Raw genomic sequence first — 17,379 nt, forward strand, 5'->3', positions numbered from 1 at the left:
AAAGAGATCTAGGTGTCATAGTGGATAACACATTGAAATCGTCGGTTCAGTGTGCTGCGGCAGTCAAAAAAGCAAACAGAATGTTGGGAATTATTAGAAAAGGAATGATGAATAAAACGGAAAATGTCATAATGCCTCTGTATCGCTCCATGGTGAGACCGCACCTTGAATACTGTGTACAATTCTGGTCGCCGCATCTCAAAAAAGATATAATTGCGATGGAGAAGGTACAGAGAAGGGCTACCAAAATGATAAGGGGAATGGAACAACTCCCCTATGAGGAAAGACTAAAGAGATTAGGACTTTTCAGCTTGGAGAAGAGACGACTGAGGGGGGATATGATAGAGGTGTTTAAAATCATGAGAGGTCTAGAACGGGTAGATGTGAATCGGTTATTTACTCTTTCGGATAGTAGAAGGACTAGGGGGCACTCCATGAAGTTAGCATGGGGCACATTTAAAACTAATCGGAGAAAGTTCTTTTTTACTCAACGCACAATTAAACTATGGAATTTGTTGCCAGAGAATGTGGTTCGTGCAGGTAGTATAGCTGTGTTTAAAAAAGGATTGGATAAGTTCTTGGAGGAGAAGTCCATTACCTGCTATTAAGTTCACTTAGAGAATAGCCACTGCCATTAGCAATGGTTACATGGAATAGACTTAGTTTTTGGGTACTTGCCAGGTTCTTATGGCCTGGATTGGCCACTGTTGGAAACAGGATGCTGGGCTTGATGGACCCTTGGTCTGACCCAGTATGGCATTTTCTTATGTTCTTATGTTCTTAGAGGTGGCAGTAGTGAGGCAGTCTGGTAGTTGCAGTCTCAGGGACCTCAGCAGAGGGAGCCCTTCTCTCCTTGATGATGAAAGGAGGTTCCGCAGCAGGTTTCCCAGCGAGGAGATACTGTGGATGAGATAGACTGAGAGTTAGAGTACTCACTAGGTGTTCGCTGCTGGTATTCGATTCCACTAGGTATGTTTGTAGAAGGTACAGGCACCGAGGCAGGGAGAGCAGGCCCTCGAGGAGTGAGTACCTGTTCCCTGTAAGGCACCTGAAATAAAGCAGAGGGCCCCTGAGGAGCGGGTACCCAGGTTAGCAGTTACCCCGAAGGGCAGAGAGAGAGCTTCCAGCGGCAGCACGAAAGCGGCAGAGCAGCGTAGACAAGAACGAATTTGAGTCCTTGCTAACTCAATGAGCTAGTAACCTAGTGAAGGTAATATACCCGGATGGCGTGATGTCAGCATGAGTGAACGCCCTCGAGGTTCGCGCCAAGGGTGGTATAAAGACGTGGGGTGCGCGTGCACCCTAGTAGGTACCTGGGAGGAGCAATGGCGGGAGACTGCAGCATAGCTGTTCCGGGGATGCTGGAGAGGTTGGCTTGTAGACGCTGCGGTAGCCATCTTTCCTAGGTAAGCGGGAGGAGCCATGAATAAGGTGAGGCAAACGGGGCGAAGCCGTCTAGCACCGACGGATGCAACAGTATTCTTACATAAGAAATGACAATATACAAACACTAGTCATGAAAAAAAATTACCAATCTATCTCTTTAAGCAAGTCCTTTGTTATTGCAAAAAGAGCAGAGATGGATTTATTATTTTGATACTGCTAACCAATCTATCAAGATATCCTCCATGAGTAGACAGTTTAGATTGCTCAACACCATAAAAGTCAGATATAGTTGAATATTTCAGATAAAAATTTTTGTCTTTGAAAATGGTAAAACCTCACCCGAAAGAGATTACTGACAGACAAAACAATGATTACAAGGATAATGTCCAGACCAACTAGACATAGTATCTCCCAAACAGGGGCTATCATTTCAGAATTCAGAGTGTACGATTTTATCTATAATATTCCGACCTTGACAAAATGCAAACATTGGGCCAGGTTCAAAAATTTTATACAAATTCAAAATGTGCCAGTGCTTTTTAATACTCTGGACTTGCAAAACTAGCAGAGAATAAGGCAAAACATGTGTAATTCTGGAATTCTCTTCTTTATTTGTTGGCATCAATTCCAAATCCTGATTCACCCAACAAGCTCTTTTATAAACCCTCCTCAAGATGTTTGAAGGATAACCACTATCCTGGAACTTTTTGATCAACTCTTTCACCTTGATTTTATACTCATCTTTATTGGAACAAAACCGTCTCAGATGAAAACACTGTCCAATCAGCAAGTTTTCACGTAGGTGTCTGGGATGACAACTATCAAAACAAAGCAGAGTATTCCTATCGGTTGGCTTATGATAAATCGTGAAATCGAAACCCCACTCTTGAATTGAAATAAAAATATCTAGATAGGGCAAGCCTGTAATACTGAAGGCAGAAGTAACTCAAATTTGGATTACATGTTCACAACCAATGCATAAAAGCAGAAAAATCAGCCTCTACTTCTTCCCAGATGATTAAAATATTATCTATGAAACACTTCCATTATCTTCTGGGAAAAAGGGTTCACTGGTAACCACTTCTCTTCAAATCGCCCCATGTACAAATTGGCTATATCAGGTGCCAAACAATTTTTTAACCTGGCCCAATGTTTGCATTTTGTGGAGGTCGGAATATTAGAGATAAAATCATAAACTCTCTTTGAATTCCGAAATGATGGCCCCTGTTTGGGAAATACTATGTCTAGTAGGTCTGGACATTATCCTTGTAATAATTGTTCTGTCTGTCAGCAATCTCTTTCGGGTGATATTTTACCATTTTTCAAATACAAAAAATGTTTCTAAGATATTCAACTATATGTGCCTCTGTGGGAGTTATCTATTATATCTGGGCCCTTGTAACCTTTTATACATTGTAAAGACAAGATGCGCCTTGCGTGTGCATATCATTGAATATCGGAGTGCCATTAATTGTGGGTGTGTTGAGGCTCCATTGGTGCAACTCTGTAAGAATGAAGGGCATGTCTTTGCAGATCTGACTTTTGCGGTGATTGAGCAACCTAAACTGTCTGCTCGTTGAGGAAATCTTGATAGATTGTTATTGCAAAAAGAGCAGAGATGGATTTATTATTTTGATACTGCTGAACCAAAGAGCTTGAATAAAGAGATAGATTGGTTGGTTTTTCATGACTAGTGTTTGTATATAATCATTTCTTATGTGAGGATACTGAAAGTGACATCAGATTGGATGTCATTTTCAAAAATCAATGTGATAGGGTGTTTTTGTTCTGTTTAAATAGTAAGTGATAGCTACATGAAGATAGTATAATTGGCATTTAGTTGGACGACATTTCCGGAAAGCAATGTGTTGGATGCCTAGTTCCCTTTAAATAGTAGGTGATAGCATTAGCTATCTGGTTCGAACGCACTTGCCATTCTAGAGTGGAGCGTCCTTATGAATAATGGTGGGTGGGTGTGTCCTATATCTTATTATTCGTATTGGTTTTGAATACATTAAAAATAGATTTTTTTGTTTTAGAGCATGTTTTGCTGAACTCCTGAAGAACGCATTCTTTGTATGCCGAAATAGGGCCATGTTGAGTCGGTGAAGTGAGTCGGTGTTGCTTGAATTAGATTGGGGAATGCATTTATTTAAGCAAGCAGGTTTATCACCAGGCAAGCTATTGCTACCTTTAAGTAAGGATTGGAGTTGGTGAACCTTGAAACTCCTTGCTTTAATTAACCCGTAACTGTTTAGGAAGCCGTTTTTCCCAAGTTAAATAGCGCATCAGCACTTTGGAAAATAGATATGAATTGGTAATTTCTTCACAAAATAATGTAAATAGAGGTCAACCAGGGTAATTATATATTTTTTGAAAATAGAACCGGCTAATTTTTTGGATTTTTGGAGGCAAAAACAAAACATTGGTACTAATTACTTTTATTTTTATTTTTTGGTAGCCATAGTTGATATATACATGAATATTTTTAAGAAGAATGAAATTTTGAAATTGTTATAAAAAAATTTTATTCAAAAAGATTTGTAAAAGATTATTTTTTAGGTACTGTTTTGTAGCCCATTGTGGGCAAGAAACAGTGGATTAAAATCCTGACAACCATTTTCTCTGATACCATCTCTTCCTTTTTTAGAATGATGTTAATTTAATAAGTAATAAGTATTAGGTAAGGTTTGTTTGATTATTGGATCCCTGCATCTCAATTTTTTGGTTTCTTTGATGATTTTGAAGAAGTGTTCTTCAAAAATCATGCTCTTGTTTGCTTTTTTTTTTTTTTTAAATATAAATACGACTTTATCTAGTATGATAAATATTCTTGCTTGAATTTGCTGAAATATTACGCTAGATCTATACATTATGTTCATTTCTTGCCATTTTGAAGTGTGTGTGTGTATGTGAGTATGTATGTATATATATATATTCTCTTTAGTAGTTGTATTATCTACAATTAGCTCTTCTGTATTATCTGATTTTATGTATTCTCTTTTCTATCATGTTATTGCTCAGATAATTCTATCAGAAAGTACTTGGAGCTGTAATGTAGTGATTCGGTATGCGTGAGTATTTGTCTGGAGAATCAGCTCCTGGGTTCAAGCCCCCGCATATAATAACAAGGTGTGTGTGTGTGTGTGTGTGTGTGTGTGTGTGTGTGTGTGCATGAGGAGTAGGTTCCCGAGTACAGTCCTGTAAGCGTGCAGGTTGGATAAACTCTGTGTGTGTGGTTCGAACCCACAACACCAGGGGATGAAGAAGGATGGGTTGGGGTTTGGGTGCAGAGACAGACTAGATAGGCCATCTAGTCATTTTCTACCATTATATTTTTATGTTTCTACGAGAAGAACCTGGGAGCGGGACATGGGGAGACGCGAGCTCCAGGAATGGCACACTGGGTTTGGAGCTAGGAGACAGGATCACAGTCGCACACTGTCTTTTGACTTTGTCTAATTGCAACTGTTTTCCCATACAGATGATATTTGGGGACCTTCTGCGGTTCTGCTGGCTCATGGCTGTTGTGATACTCGGTTTTGCTGCAGGTAGTTTAGCATTTTGATTTACCCCTACAGACAGTGTGGGCCTGTTTATTTTCTACCCAATCATTCCCCAATCTCCTTCCTTCCACCAGCTTTTTACGTAATTTTCCAGACCACGGACCACAACCAGCTGGGCCAATTCTACAACTACCCCATGTCACTCTTCAGCACTTTGAGCTCTTCCTCACAGTCCATCGATGGGCCGGCCAACTATAGTGTGGACCTGCCGTTCATGTACAGCGTTCTGTACTCTGCCTTTGCCATCATCGCTGCACTCCTCATGCTTAACTTACTCATCGCTATGATGGGGGACACCCACTGGCGAGTGGCACATGAGAGAGATGAGCTCTGGAGAGCCCAGGTAAGAGGCCACAGCCTACCTGCCACAATTTGCCACAATAACTCTGGGCATTTGTGCCGTATTCACCGGGACCAATATGGGCCATGGCAGATTATTGAGTCATGTCATAGTTCTTGCGATATCTTTTGGTTTATACAGCCAGCTAATGTATTCAAATCCAGTAGCATAGATGGGTATAAAAGGAATTGGTCTAGTTCTGGTGAACCAGTCCATTAGCAGTTATTACCCAGGCAGACTTGGAGATCACCATTTCTGGAAATGAGCAATGATCTCCCCATTAGCTTTCGCTGGGAACTTCCAAGTGATTCCTGATTGGCCACTGTTGGAGACAGGATGCTGAGCTTGATGAAGCCTTGGTCTGACCCAGTATGGCACTTATATTCTTACAATGCTGGGGCTTCTCTGGTTGGACGCCATGGTCCTCTCCCTGTTAATTTGCATCCTCTGATACTTATTGATCTTCTGTCTCTTTGTACTTAATGCAAAATAATCACAGTTGAATGAACTAGAGTCACCTGTGACATCTCCACACCATCAGATAACAAGGTTGAGGCCTAAAAGCTGGACATAGTGGTAAAAGATAAAAACACAACTATTTTGTATAATGTATGGAAAGCGAGAAGATCCTCAAAGAGATGCAATCAGAGACGAAGAAAATATAGTAGAAAGATATAGAAACAGTTTAAATTGCCTTTGTACCACTGGCCAGATTTTTAAAAACTTCCAAACATACCTTGCTATGTTAACTGGATATATTACATCCTGTGAGATCCAGAAGAAAGCTCTCTTTGGCAGCAAGCAGTAAATTTTGAAAAATTGAGATTGTACTCAGCATATCTTGATTTGAGAGTAAGATTCATTCCTGCTGCAGTATGCAAAGAATAAACCCATTTGGAGACACTAAACAAAGTCAAATAGATGACTCTTCCTTATTTTACAGGTGGTCGCAACCACGGTCATGCTGGAGAGGAAACTCCCACGATGCCTGTGGCCTCGCTTGGGGATTTGCGGGAAGGACTATGGCTTAGGTGACAGGTGGTATCTCAGGTAAGTCCAGCAGCTGTGGGTCTAGGTGTGCTCAGAAAGACATGTACAGTGAAAGAATGCCCCATTCTTGTCCAGTCTAGGAGATCAGACTCAACTGTGTCCTTGGAACCAAAGTATGAGAATGAGAGACATGTACCGTTTTATCTGCATATTCCATAAAAATTTGGGATCTTCTGAGATTATTTTATTAATTTTGAATCGACATAATTTTGTAGACAGGAGTGACATGCGGATCTTTGTGATGGGTTGTGTTGTGTCCAAATGACTGGATAATTGAACCCTAAGCAGGAGAGGGTCTCTCTTGCCAGTGTTACCACTGTTAAATCAATTAATTTTCCTGTTCCTCCGAGTAGATGTGACTCGGTTATTTTCACTTTCGAATAATAGAATGACTAGGGGGCATTCCATGAAGTTAGCAAGTAGCACATTTAAGACTAATCGGAGAAAATTCTTTTTCACTCAACGCACAATAAAGCTCTGGAATTTGTTGCCAGAGGATGTGGTTAGTGCAGTTAGTGTAGCTGGGTTCAAAAAAGGTTTGGATAAGTTCTTGGAGAAGTCCATTAATGGCTATTAATCAATTTTACTTAGGGAATAGCCACTGCTATTAATTGCATCAATAGCATGGGATCTTCTTAGTGTTTGGGTAATTGCCAGGTTCTTGTGGCCTGGTTTTGGCCTCTGTTGGAAACAGGATGCTGAGCTTGATGGACCCTTGGTCTGACCCAGCATGGCAATTTCTTATGTTCTTATGTTCTTATTTATGGCAGGGTAGAAGACCGTAAAGATCATGCCAAACAGAAGATCCAAAAGTATGTAGATGCCTTTCTGACCCCTGAATTTGAAGAGAAGACAGACTGCCCATGCCAACTGGATAGCAAAGACGAATCTGAGCCCATTGAGATTTTGCCACCACCGCTGCCGCTGCTTTCTCGAAACACCTCCTTGAACAGGTCCAGCCGGGGCTGGAAGATCTTGAGGCACACAGCCATCAACCATCTTCAAGGCAAAGTCAACTATGCCATGGAGGGTGAAGAGAAAATCTACCAAGTTTAAGGTCCACTGTGCTGGTCTGTGGGGGTAGAGGAGAAGTCTACCAGACATTATGGAAGTCAAGTGGCATCAAGGAGAAAGGGATGTCATGTTTGTGTCCTGAGCAACATCTTTAACCTTTCACACACAATGGAACATGTCTTACTCTGGCACAACCCTTTCCATTGTTGATGGAATAATCCTTGACCAAAAAAGTCTGGAACAGCCCATGTAGGTTATGTGAAAACTCTTGCCTGTGGTAATCTCTCCCCACCACCTCTTTACTCAATGGATTATTCTTTCCAGTGGCATGAATTCCAAAATGTGTGGTAGCAGTAATCCATGTGAAGGGAATCCATTTTTTACAAAAATGACTGTATTATGGACAAATCCCATAGCCACAGAAGCCTCCTAGCATACTCTCCCTCTCTCTTCCTTAACCTTTTGGAACATTCCTTCCACCAACATGGACAGATTATGCAACTGTATTCTCCTCCCCCCAGTGGCACACTCCTTCCTCTGGCATTAGACAGTTGATAAGCTGTCTCTCCCCCATATCCATTGGAAGAGTCCTCACACAGACAGATCCTTTATCCATCAGGACATTCTTTGCTCCAGTATGAACAGATTATGATGCCACCAATGATCAGACTTGGGAGAGGGGTTTTATCATTTGAGATTTATCCATAATATCTTGTACTTTTAACTGCAGAGGAATTTGTCTGAGAACAAACCTTGTACTGTCAATGTAAGGTTGGTCTGAAGTGTGCAGAGGCCAACTGAGCATTTGTAGAGCATCACCTTCTCAACCTTGCCTCAGATGTATGGGGTGGGGTAGTGGTGGCTTTTAGCAAAATTTTGCTATTGTACAAATTGCATCTGGATATATATATGTCAGGCTTCTTGCTGTGTAAAAAAAAAAACAGGCTTTCTCCCTTCCCCTGTCATCCTCATCATCACCATTGTGCCTCCTCTAGTCAAGATCCCTCCCCTCCAATTGTCTGTCATTCCTGTGTTACCAGCGCCTGCCATCCAGATCCCTTTTTCCTGGCTCCTGCTGCCACAGACCTTGGGATCTTTCTATCCATTCACTCCCCTCGCACCAGTTTCTCCCACCCTCCTTGAGACCCTCCTAGCTGTCATGTCCCACCCTTCTTCCTACTGTCCATTTGTGGGATGAAGTAGCTGAGGTCTGCGATAGCCTCATCAGATGTTTTATGTGTTCCCCAACTTCTTCCCTTCTTCCCTCATTCAATGCACTTTAATGGTAGTTTGATGTGGATTGTGGCTTAATCTTCAAGGTGCAGAGGTATTTGCAGGCTGTGTTTTTGGTATAACAATGTGCAATAGTAGGTACAGAAATGACCCCTGGAGTATATTATTCTCTGTAGAAAGATACTTTCCCTTTTTCCCTATAAACAGTGAATAAGATATAATCTCCCCTTTTGTTGAGCACATCACTATCACTTCCTACCCCTGTGCTCTTCTCCCCCCGCCATGTCCCCAGTGCTGTGCAATTGAGCCAGACCACCCTACCACTGCACCAGTTCTGAACTTTCTGCCGCTGCTTTTTTCTGGGAAACTGAAAACCATCCCTGTCCCTGGTCACTTAGGCATAGTCTGTGGCTCCCCCAAGCATCCTCTGGACCTTTAACGAGCAGTGTCAGCCATTTAACTCCTGAGTCATCCTATCCATACTAGTTGGTTCCTATGGAATTTCTCCCCAAGAATTACTAATTGCTGGAGCATCCTGATTGCTCTCTCTGCCTCCTTCAGAGTGAGCGATGTGCTTAGCATCAGTAAGGGCTCATTAACTGGGGTGCTATCTACTGGTTCGTTTCCAGGATATTGTCTGATAATGGTCCCAGAAAACAAAACGGAAGCCGATGCAACAATGCGAAGTAACAACCAAAAGAAGATGATCGGCAAAAGGGATTCTATATTAATTCAATGTGTGGTAACCAGTAAAACCCGACTCTGGCCACGTTTCGCTCATGTGACCGAGCTGCTTCAGGGGCTTAATAATCAGACAGGCTTTCTCAGTGGTGTTTCAAAGATCACATTCCAGACACATTGTCTCAATGGGATTTTGAGAATTTATTTGGCGGTGGTCGTGCACGGGTCGGTGCGCCGTCAAACCGGAAATGTTTTTATGATCTAAGTGCCACAGAACATCTTACTCTACTGTACTCAATACTCTGTTGAGCCTCCTTCTCCATCTGCTCCAGTTTCCTCTGCTCTGAGGCTGCAAAGTTGAGGGCAGTAGCATAGCAACCTTCCAGTCCGTATACCTGTATTGGAGGCTGGTCTGATGCACTACTTCAGTACCAATGTACAGGCAGAAGGTGCACTACTTCAGTACCAATGTGATCAGACCAGCTGCGATGCTGGTCTGATCACATTGGTACTGAAGTAGTGCACCTTCTGCCTGAGCCCGGTCACTGTCTGATTATTAAGCCCCTGAAGCAGCTCGGTCACATGAGCGAAACGCGGCCAGAGTCGGGCTTTACTGGTTACCACACATTGCGTCAATAAAGAATCTCTTTTACCGATCAACTTCTTTTGGTTGCTATTGTCTGTTTATGTACACAAGATAGGCCTTTGTTCACACTCCTTCAGTGAGACAATCACAAAACCAAAGACATTAGGTTATTTTTTGATCGTGTCAGCCCCTCGATGGCCCATAGCGATAACTTGTGGAAAAGGCCATCCTCGAGACATGAAGCTGAGTTTTCGGGAGGAGAGGGGTTCCCTGCACCTTGTCACATGGGAATCTAGCCCCATCCACAGGGAGTCGAGAAGTGAGGAGATAAGGAATAGGGAGGTGGGGGAGAAGTGAATCCACAGTCCTGCCTCACTCTCTCAGTTCCCTGTCTTCTCCCATGTTACACACGAACTGTGTGACAAGAAATGGTGGACACCAGGATTTGCATAAAGCTTTGGGGCTTCTGAAATTGCATGCAAGAATAACAGAATTTATCCAATGGTCATCCGCTGAGGCCAGGCTAAAGGGATGCATGACCCTGAGGCATCTCTCACCACCATTTGGGAAGGAATGGGTGATCAAAGGTCACACATCTATGTATTTTCAGACATTAAGAGACAGATTTTTATTGTTTTGTACTTGAATGTCTTGTACTGTGGGAGAGTTGGATAATTTTGCCAGTATTTAAGATAAGACGTAATGTTTTAACCTATCTGACATATACAGTAGGGACTGCTGGATGATATGTCCAGCTTTCCTCTCCTCAGTCAACCTCAATTCCCTTCTAAGGATGGACTTTGTGCACCTGCAAATAACTGTGAATTCTTCTGTAAATTAAAGTTTACTTTTTTTAAAATTGAATGTGCCAAGTGTCGAGTCTGGCTCTTCTCTTTCCATTCTGATATGGATCTCTTCAAGGCGCCAACACCAGTAAGCACAGAGACTGTAGGAGAAATAAAAAGTAGTGTGCCGGCGACACTGGTGTAGTAATGCCTACACCAGCACCCTAATCTTCACCACCTTCCAGATGTCCCATTCCTGTAAGTTCAAAAACCAGGAATTGGGTTAAAACTCTCCCTTCCATAAATTGGGCCTTACATATTCAGAAAGCTCTTCTTTGTAGGGAAGGGAGAAGCAACGGGGAGTTGCCTTATGTCTGTTAAAATGCAGGTATTGGTTAGTTAAGGAACAATGACACCTTACTGGTCTTTTAACTAACAATATAGTAGAGTTCCTTACCCTTTGACCTTATACTGCCTAAATATTTTGGAGCTATTTCCTGTTTGAAGTAGAGAGATTATCAGCAGTTGAACAATGAGCTCCTCCCCACTTCCCCATAGTGTTTTAATTAGGTTCCCTTGTTCTCTTCCATGCTAGAAAGGGACTGTGACTCACATGGTTCATTAATCAAGCATTTTATCATTTTCTGACAATTGCAATTCTTTGCTGATGAAGGGGAGATCAGGGAGGACAGTGCTCAGTGTGTACTGGCGTCCATTTGCCACTTCAACATCTAAAACCCAAAATAAAGGAAAAAGTGGATTATGAGGAGGTTACAGAGAGAAGAAAGTTGCCATTATTTGCAGAGCTGAAATCTAAGCTCATGTGATGAGCATTATTGAAGACTAGGATTTACCCAACAATATCATGTGATAAGGGGTGAGACTGAGCTGGTCTGGGGTTTTAGCCTCGTCGCAGCTCTGTACTTGTGGTTTTCAACTCTTCTTAGAGAAACAAGTCCAGAGATACACCGGGGAAAATCCCAAAGAGACTCAGCCTGGATATAAATCTCTAAAGCATCCACATTTATATCTTACACATTGTTTTAATTCCAAGGTCCAAGGATGTGTAAGATATAAATGTGGTGCTTTAGAGATTTACATTCATGTGAGTGCAGTTCACATATTTTTTTTACTCTCTTTTTTGAGTAACTTTACTAATCACCTGGAGCCATCTGGTGACCCCAAATACACTGGAGTGGTCTTACTATGGAAACTTTACAGTGACAATCTAAAGGACCACTTTTTCTGCACTATTCATCTTCAGGAACAATGGTGGGGGGCTTTCCCAGCTCTGCTCCGGGTGTTGGAAGCAAGCTATTGGCTAGAGTGACACACTATTTCTTGAGTACCCACATGTGCTGTCCCGATACAGACTAAGAAATGATTGCTGGTGACAAATGGACGCTGGTTTTCCCATTCAGAAATAGAATGCACTAGATTCCAGGACTTCCGTTTGTTGCTGCCCAAGCAGCCCAAGCAGCTCATGTACCTGTTTCCTCAGGTACATCTTTCCCTCCTACGGCCTCGTCCCTCCCACCTGGTTCACCTGGTACTGCTGCTTCTACCCCTGTGCCTCAATTACGCACAGCCCAAAAGGATTCCCTTTCCGTTAAATTGATGTTCAACTTTGACCTCTGGCTTTAGTTAACCAAGGATAAAATAAATGTGACACCCCCTCCCCCGTGATTTCTTTCTCATTGTGCTCTTGCTTTAGAGTAGGATTCCTATTTGTAAAATAATCAGCAGTGTACGCTTACCTGAGTTTGCTGGGAATCTGACAAGACTTATGATCTCATTGGGAACCAGAAGCGACTGCTTGGCCACTGCCCTGGCTGCCTTCTTTTTCTCCATTTCTAACTCTTTGGCCTTTATCTTGGGAACCATCTTGGCCTGCATGACTGACTCTTTGGCCAACTCCTTGGCCTCCATGGCCTTCTCTTTGGCCTCGTCCTTGGTCTTCACGGATAAATCTTGGGCCTCTGTCTTGGCCTCCTTGGTTTTTTCCATGGCCTCTTTGGTTAACAGTAGGATCATTTCCTCGGTCACCTACATGTCTTGGGTGGCTTCCATTTTTGTTTCCAAGGTTAATGCCTAGGTTTATTTCTTTGCCATCTTCTTTATTTCCATGAATAGTGTTTAGGGTACTTCCATGGCCATTTTTTTGGCTGCTAACATTAACATTTAAATCTCTTCCTTGGCCCTTTTCTAATTTTCCAAGGCTAATGTTTAGGTCAATTCCTTGGTCATTTTGTAGGCTGCTAATGTTAACATTTAGGTCTCTTCCTTGGCCTCCTTTTTCTCTTACAAGGCTAATGTTTAGGTCTGTTTCTTGGCCACCTTTTTGGCTTTCATGGCTAACATTTAGGACCTTTGGTTGGCCATCTTCGTGGTTTCCAAGTCTAGTGTTTACGTCAATTCCTTGGTCATTTTGTAGGCTGCTAATGTTAACATTTAGGTCTCTTCCTTGGCCTCCTTTTTCTCTTACAAGGCTAATGTTTAGGTCTGTTTCTTGGCCACCTTTTTGGCTTTCATGGCTAACATTTAGGACCTTTGGTTGGCCATCTTTGTGGTTTCCAAGTCTAGTGTTTACGTCAATTCCTTGGTCATTTTGTAGGCTGCTAATGTTAACATTTAGGTCTCTTCCTTGGCCCCCTTCTTCTCTTCCATGGCTAATGTTTAGGGCTGTTTCTTGGCCACCTTTTTGGCTTTCATGGCTAACATTTAGGACCTTTGGTTGGCCACCTTCTTGGTTTCCAAGTCTAGTGTTTACGTCAATTCCTTGGTCATTTTGTAGGCTGCTAATGTTAACATTTAGGTCTCTTCCTTGGCCTCCTTTTTCTCTTACAAGGCTAATGTTTAGGGCTTTTTCTTGGCTTCCATTGCTAACATTTAGGGCTCTTTCTTGGCCACCATCTTGGCCAACACTATGGTTTCTTCCTTGGCCACTGTTATGGTTACCACCATGGCCTCTTTTGCCACAACCTCGTCCACCATCTTGGGCTCCATGATGGACTCCTTTGCTTCTTCCTTGGTCACCTTTTTGGCTAACGCTGTGGCCTCTTCCTTGGCCACTGTTATGGTTAGCACCATGGCCATCTCCTAGGCCTCTTCCTTGGCCTCCATAGCTAACTCCTTGACCACCTTTTCCCCTGCCACCTCCATGACTGCCTCCATAGCTTTTTCTTTGGCTCCTTCCTTGGTCACTTCCCTGGCCAGCTCTTTGGCTGCCTCCTTGTCTTCCTCTCTGGCTACCTCTTTGCCCTTTTGACCGGTCACGTCCTTGACTACATGTTTGGCGTTTTTCTCGGTCACCACCTTGTCCTTTTCCATTGTCTTTTCCTTGGCTTTCTCCATCGCTTTGCTCCAGGTCTTCATTTTGGTTGCTGGGTGAATCCTCTTCAGGTTCCTCATTGGAACTACCTAAAGGGAATAAATTGGATGGTACTTACAGAAGAGGAAACCAACAAAGGGGGGGAGGTCTCAAATGAAATCTCTTCACGTAAGGTAAATAAATATAAATGTATTTGTGTTTATACTATTTACAAATGTGAATATAAATATATAACTAAATAATGAGGACAGCAATAAGATAAACCCTGCAATTTTGGCATCACACAAAATCAAAGCATTAAAACAGATATTATGTATGTGCTGTTTGCAAAACTAATCCACATAAGATGCTTGCAATAGGCACGTAACAGAAAAAAACATTCCAACCCCTCAAAGATTCAACCCTCAAAGATCTGTCTCAGGGGTGTATAATAGGATGTGGGGGATAGAGATAAATAACCAAAATAAGTACACACTGATGACAGAACCGAGAACTGCTTGCTCCATCTATTTGTACTTGTAGTTCTGCTGATGTGGGTCTTAATTAATGGACTTCTCCCTCCTTATCCCCACCACCAAGTTCCCTGTAACTTAATAAATGACATTTATAACCACTCAAGGTAGCTGAAAATCAGAAACTTTCAAAATATGCAAAATCCAGCTATTTATAGAATTCAATATGAGATATTTTCTAGCAACTGTCATAAGTAGCCTCAAGTTGCTAATGGCTTATGGAATCAAGCCCGTGAAGCACTGGGCTTGTCTAATCATAGGTTGCTGAAAATAGACAGAGCAAACACTGTGTAAGTACTACTAATGTTTGCACTTATCTTGTTCCACCAGGCAGCAGGTAATTGTTTTCAAATCCTGAAGTGCATGCTCCAACACAACAGTGTTTCGGAGTGTTCAACTCCTTCCTCAGGGAACTTCAGGGAGGTAGTATGCTGGTGTGAGAATTTGTGAAATAGAGGTTGTGGTCATTCAAAACGATGAAAAACATTCGCTGTAATTGGTGTACTGAAGATGTACAGCCTTGCCGCGATTTGTGCCGCTGAGCGGTGGAACAAGATAAGTGCAAACATTAGTAGTACTCTCATATTGAGTTCTATAAATAACTTAATAAATGACGGCAAAAAAAGACCACCTGGTCCTTACCGTCTACGCGATTGAAATGGGTTCCTCTCTGGTTTTAATAGTATGTGTTTATTATCTATATTTTGCCTTTTCTGATATTTCAAAGCTGATTACATTCAGGCATTGTAGGTTACTGCCCTGTCCCTAGAAGGCTTATGGTCCAAGTTTGGAGGGTGAAGGGACTTATGCAAGGTCACAAGGAGCATCTGCGGGTTCCATACCACTTTGAGTAGAACATATTAAATTCTCCTCCTTAAATCAACATCACCCTCTCAGCCTTGTTCCTGCCATAGTCTCCTGTCTCTGTCCCAAGCATGTACGATTCTTCCACCATACTGAGCCTCTGCCACCTCTGCTGATAGACTAGACTAGTTCTTTGTGTCTGCCCCATGCCTGCCTTAATTTTTGTCATTGTTTTGGCTCTTCCCTCCTCAATTAGAAGTCTGTTGCAGGCATCTACCCTGCTCTCAAAGAGAACGAGTGTTGTCAGATTTCCTTTTCAGCTGGCTTCCCTCCCTCCAGGTTCCTGTGATGACCCCTTGTCTTTGCACTTCTCGTGCCTTGGAAAATGCTACCTTCTGCTATCTTATTGAAGCCAATGATCAGTGCACAACACATGGTGCTGTTTTCCTTAAAAGACCTTAAACCTGGTCCCATTTAGGGCTTTATAGGAGGGGTGGGTACAATTTACTTATCAACACAATAGCAGAGGATATGATTTACTTATGCAAAATTTACTGCAGCTAGGGCCAGATGTTCCCAGTCACCCAAAACTGGAAAAGCTCTTTAGTATGTCCAGCCCTTAAAGAGGGGGAAGAGGGAAGGACAACAGCTAGATGGAGAGAACAGGAAAGAGTGTATGAGAGAGAGAGAGAGAGATGGAATGAAAAAGAGAAACATTTTAATGCCCTAATCTGTAGTCCCTTGGTACCATACCTCCTCCATTTTATGTTCATAATTTAATTGGGAGATGAAGAGAAAATGCGAGGGGGGAAAATAGAGTGAGAAAGACAGGGGAAAAGAATGAAATAAAGCAAGTGAAACAAGAGAGAATGTGACACTGAACAGAAAGGGAGATAATAGAAAAGGGAAACGACAGAGAAAGAGGGAAACAGTGCAAGAAGGAAAGAGAGAGAGAGCTCACCTTCTACTCCATTCCTGAAAACGGCCAAAGCCAGCAGGGCTGAGAGGACAAGAAGCTTCAGCATGGTGGATCTCGTCTCCTGCGCTCCCACGGGCAGAAACCGTCAGGACGAGGAACACCACCTCTGTGTGGTGGAAGTCAGGAGCAGGAGGACCTATTTATCTGCCAGACTGCTTCCCCGCACTACAATGGGCCTATTACAGGATGGGGAAGCAACTTTGCTCTGTAATTGGATTATACTCGGTCATCTCCTGTGGGAGGCAGCGATGCCGTCCAATGTTTCTCAAGAGAAGAGCCAGCTGGAGAGATGCCATCCCTTCCAAAGGAGAATGCTCAGTGACTTTTCACGCACAGCTGATGTTGATGAAGTAATCTGAAAAAATATAACACTTCAAGATATAGAAGGAACAGTAGAACATGTGAAGAGAAAAGATCATGGGATATGTGGGGTCATGGTCAACAATGCCTTACTTGTCACAAGGATTTGCATTTTCTTTCTTGTTATCTTTGAGTTATCTGAAGATGGGGGCGACCAACATGACCTGCTTTTCTTGGGCTGATTTATATCATGATCAGAGGAAGAACAGAACTAAAACAGGATGGGATGGAAAATGAGGTTGTTAATTTCACAAGTTCATAGAGAGGTGAAGACCTAGGGAGAGAGCTAAAGTGGATGAGTGAAGATGGATTGTAAAGAGGAAGTTATTGGGGAAGAGAGAGAGGTGATAGGCCACGGAGTGTAATTAAAAGTTGGAAAAAAGACAACAGGGCTGTGATGATAGTCCACAGAGCAAAAGTGGCAGCAGAGTTGGATCCTGATTTATCAACAAAAATAAAGGCCAGGATTCTTGTTGAGGACAACCATCAGGGCACCAGAGTGAAACTATGATTAATATCCATCTTTATCTCCCAAACAATCTCTCTAGCCATAATTACCTTCCCCCTGTATGTCATCCTCCCATTTAGATTCCCTCTATCGGGCTCCTAATCCTACCTTCCCTGGAACCCTACTCACCATCTCCCCCCATTCTACTTGGGACTCTGAGCTGTCAGATGTATTTATTGAATTATTTAGATTTTTGTGTGCATTACATTCAGGTGCTATAGGTATTTCCCTATCCCCACAGGGT

At 42.5% G+C, this 17,379-nt stretch overlaps 1 protein-coding gene across 1 annotated transcript in view; it reads left to right on the forward strand.

Moving 5' to 3' along the window:
• Nucleotides 1-9,301, forward strand: part of LOC115078770 (transient receptor potential cation channel subfamily V member 6-like) — a 42,265-nt gene extending 32,964 nt beyond the window's left edge. Inside the window, exons 12-15 of the mRNA XM_029581787.1 lie at nt 4,871-4,937; nt 5,027-5,295; nt 6,236-6,342; nt 7,113-9,301. Of these exons, the coding sequence (XP_029437647.1) occupies nt 4,871-4,937; nt 5,027-5,295; nt 6,236-6,342; nt 7,113-7,398 (729 nt within the window). The 3' untranslated portion in view covers nt 7,399-9,301. The remainder of the gene's footprint in view (nt 1-4,870; nt 4,938-5,026; nt 5,296-6,235; nt 6,343-7,112) is intronic.
• The last annotated feature ends 8,078 nt before the right edge of the window (nt 9,302-17,379 follow it).

This window comes from Rhinatrema bivittatum, chromosome 16 (assembly GCF_901001135.1).
Source record: "Rhinatrema bivittatum chromosome 16, aRhiBiv1.1, whole genome shotgun sequence".
NCBI lineage: Eukaryota > Metazoa > Chordata > Amphibia > Gymnophiona > Rhinatrematidae > Rhinatrema > Rhinatrema bivittatum.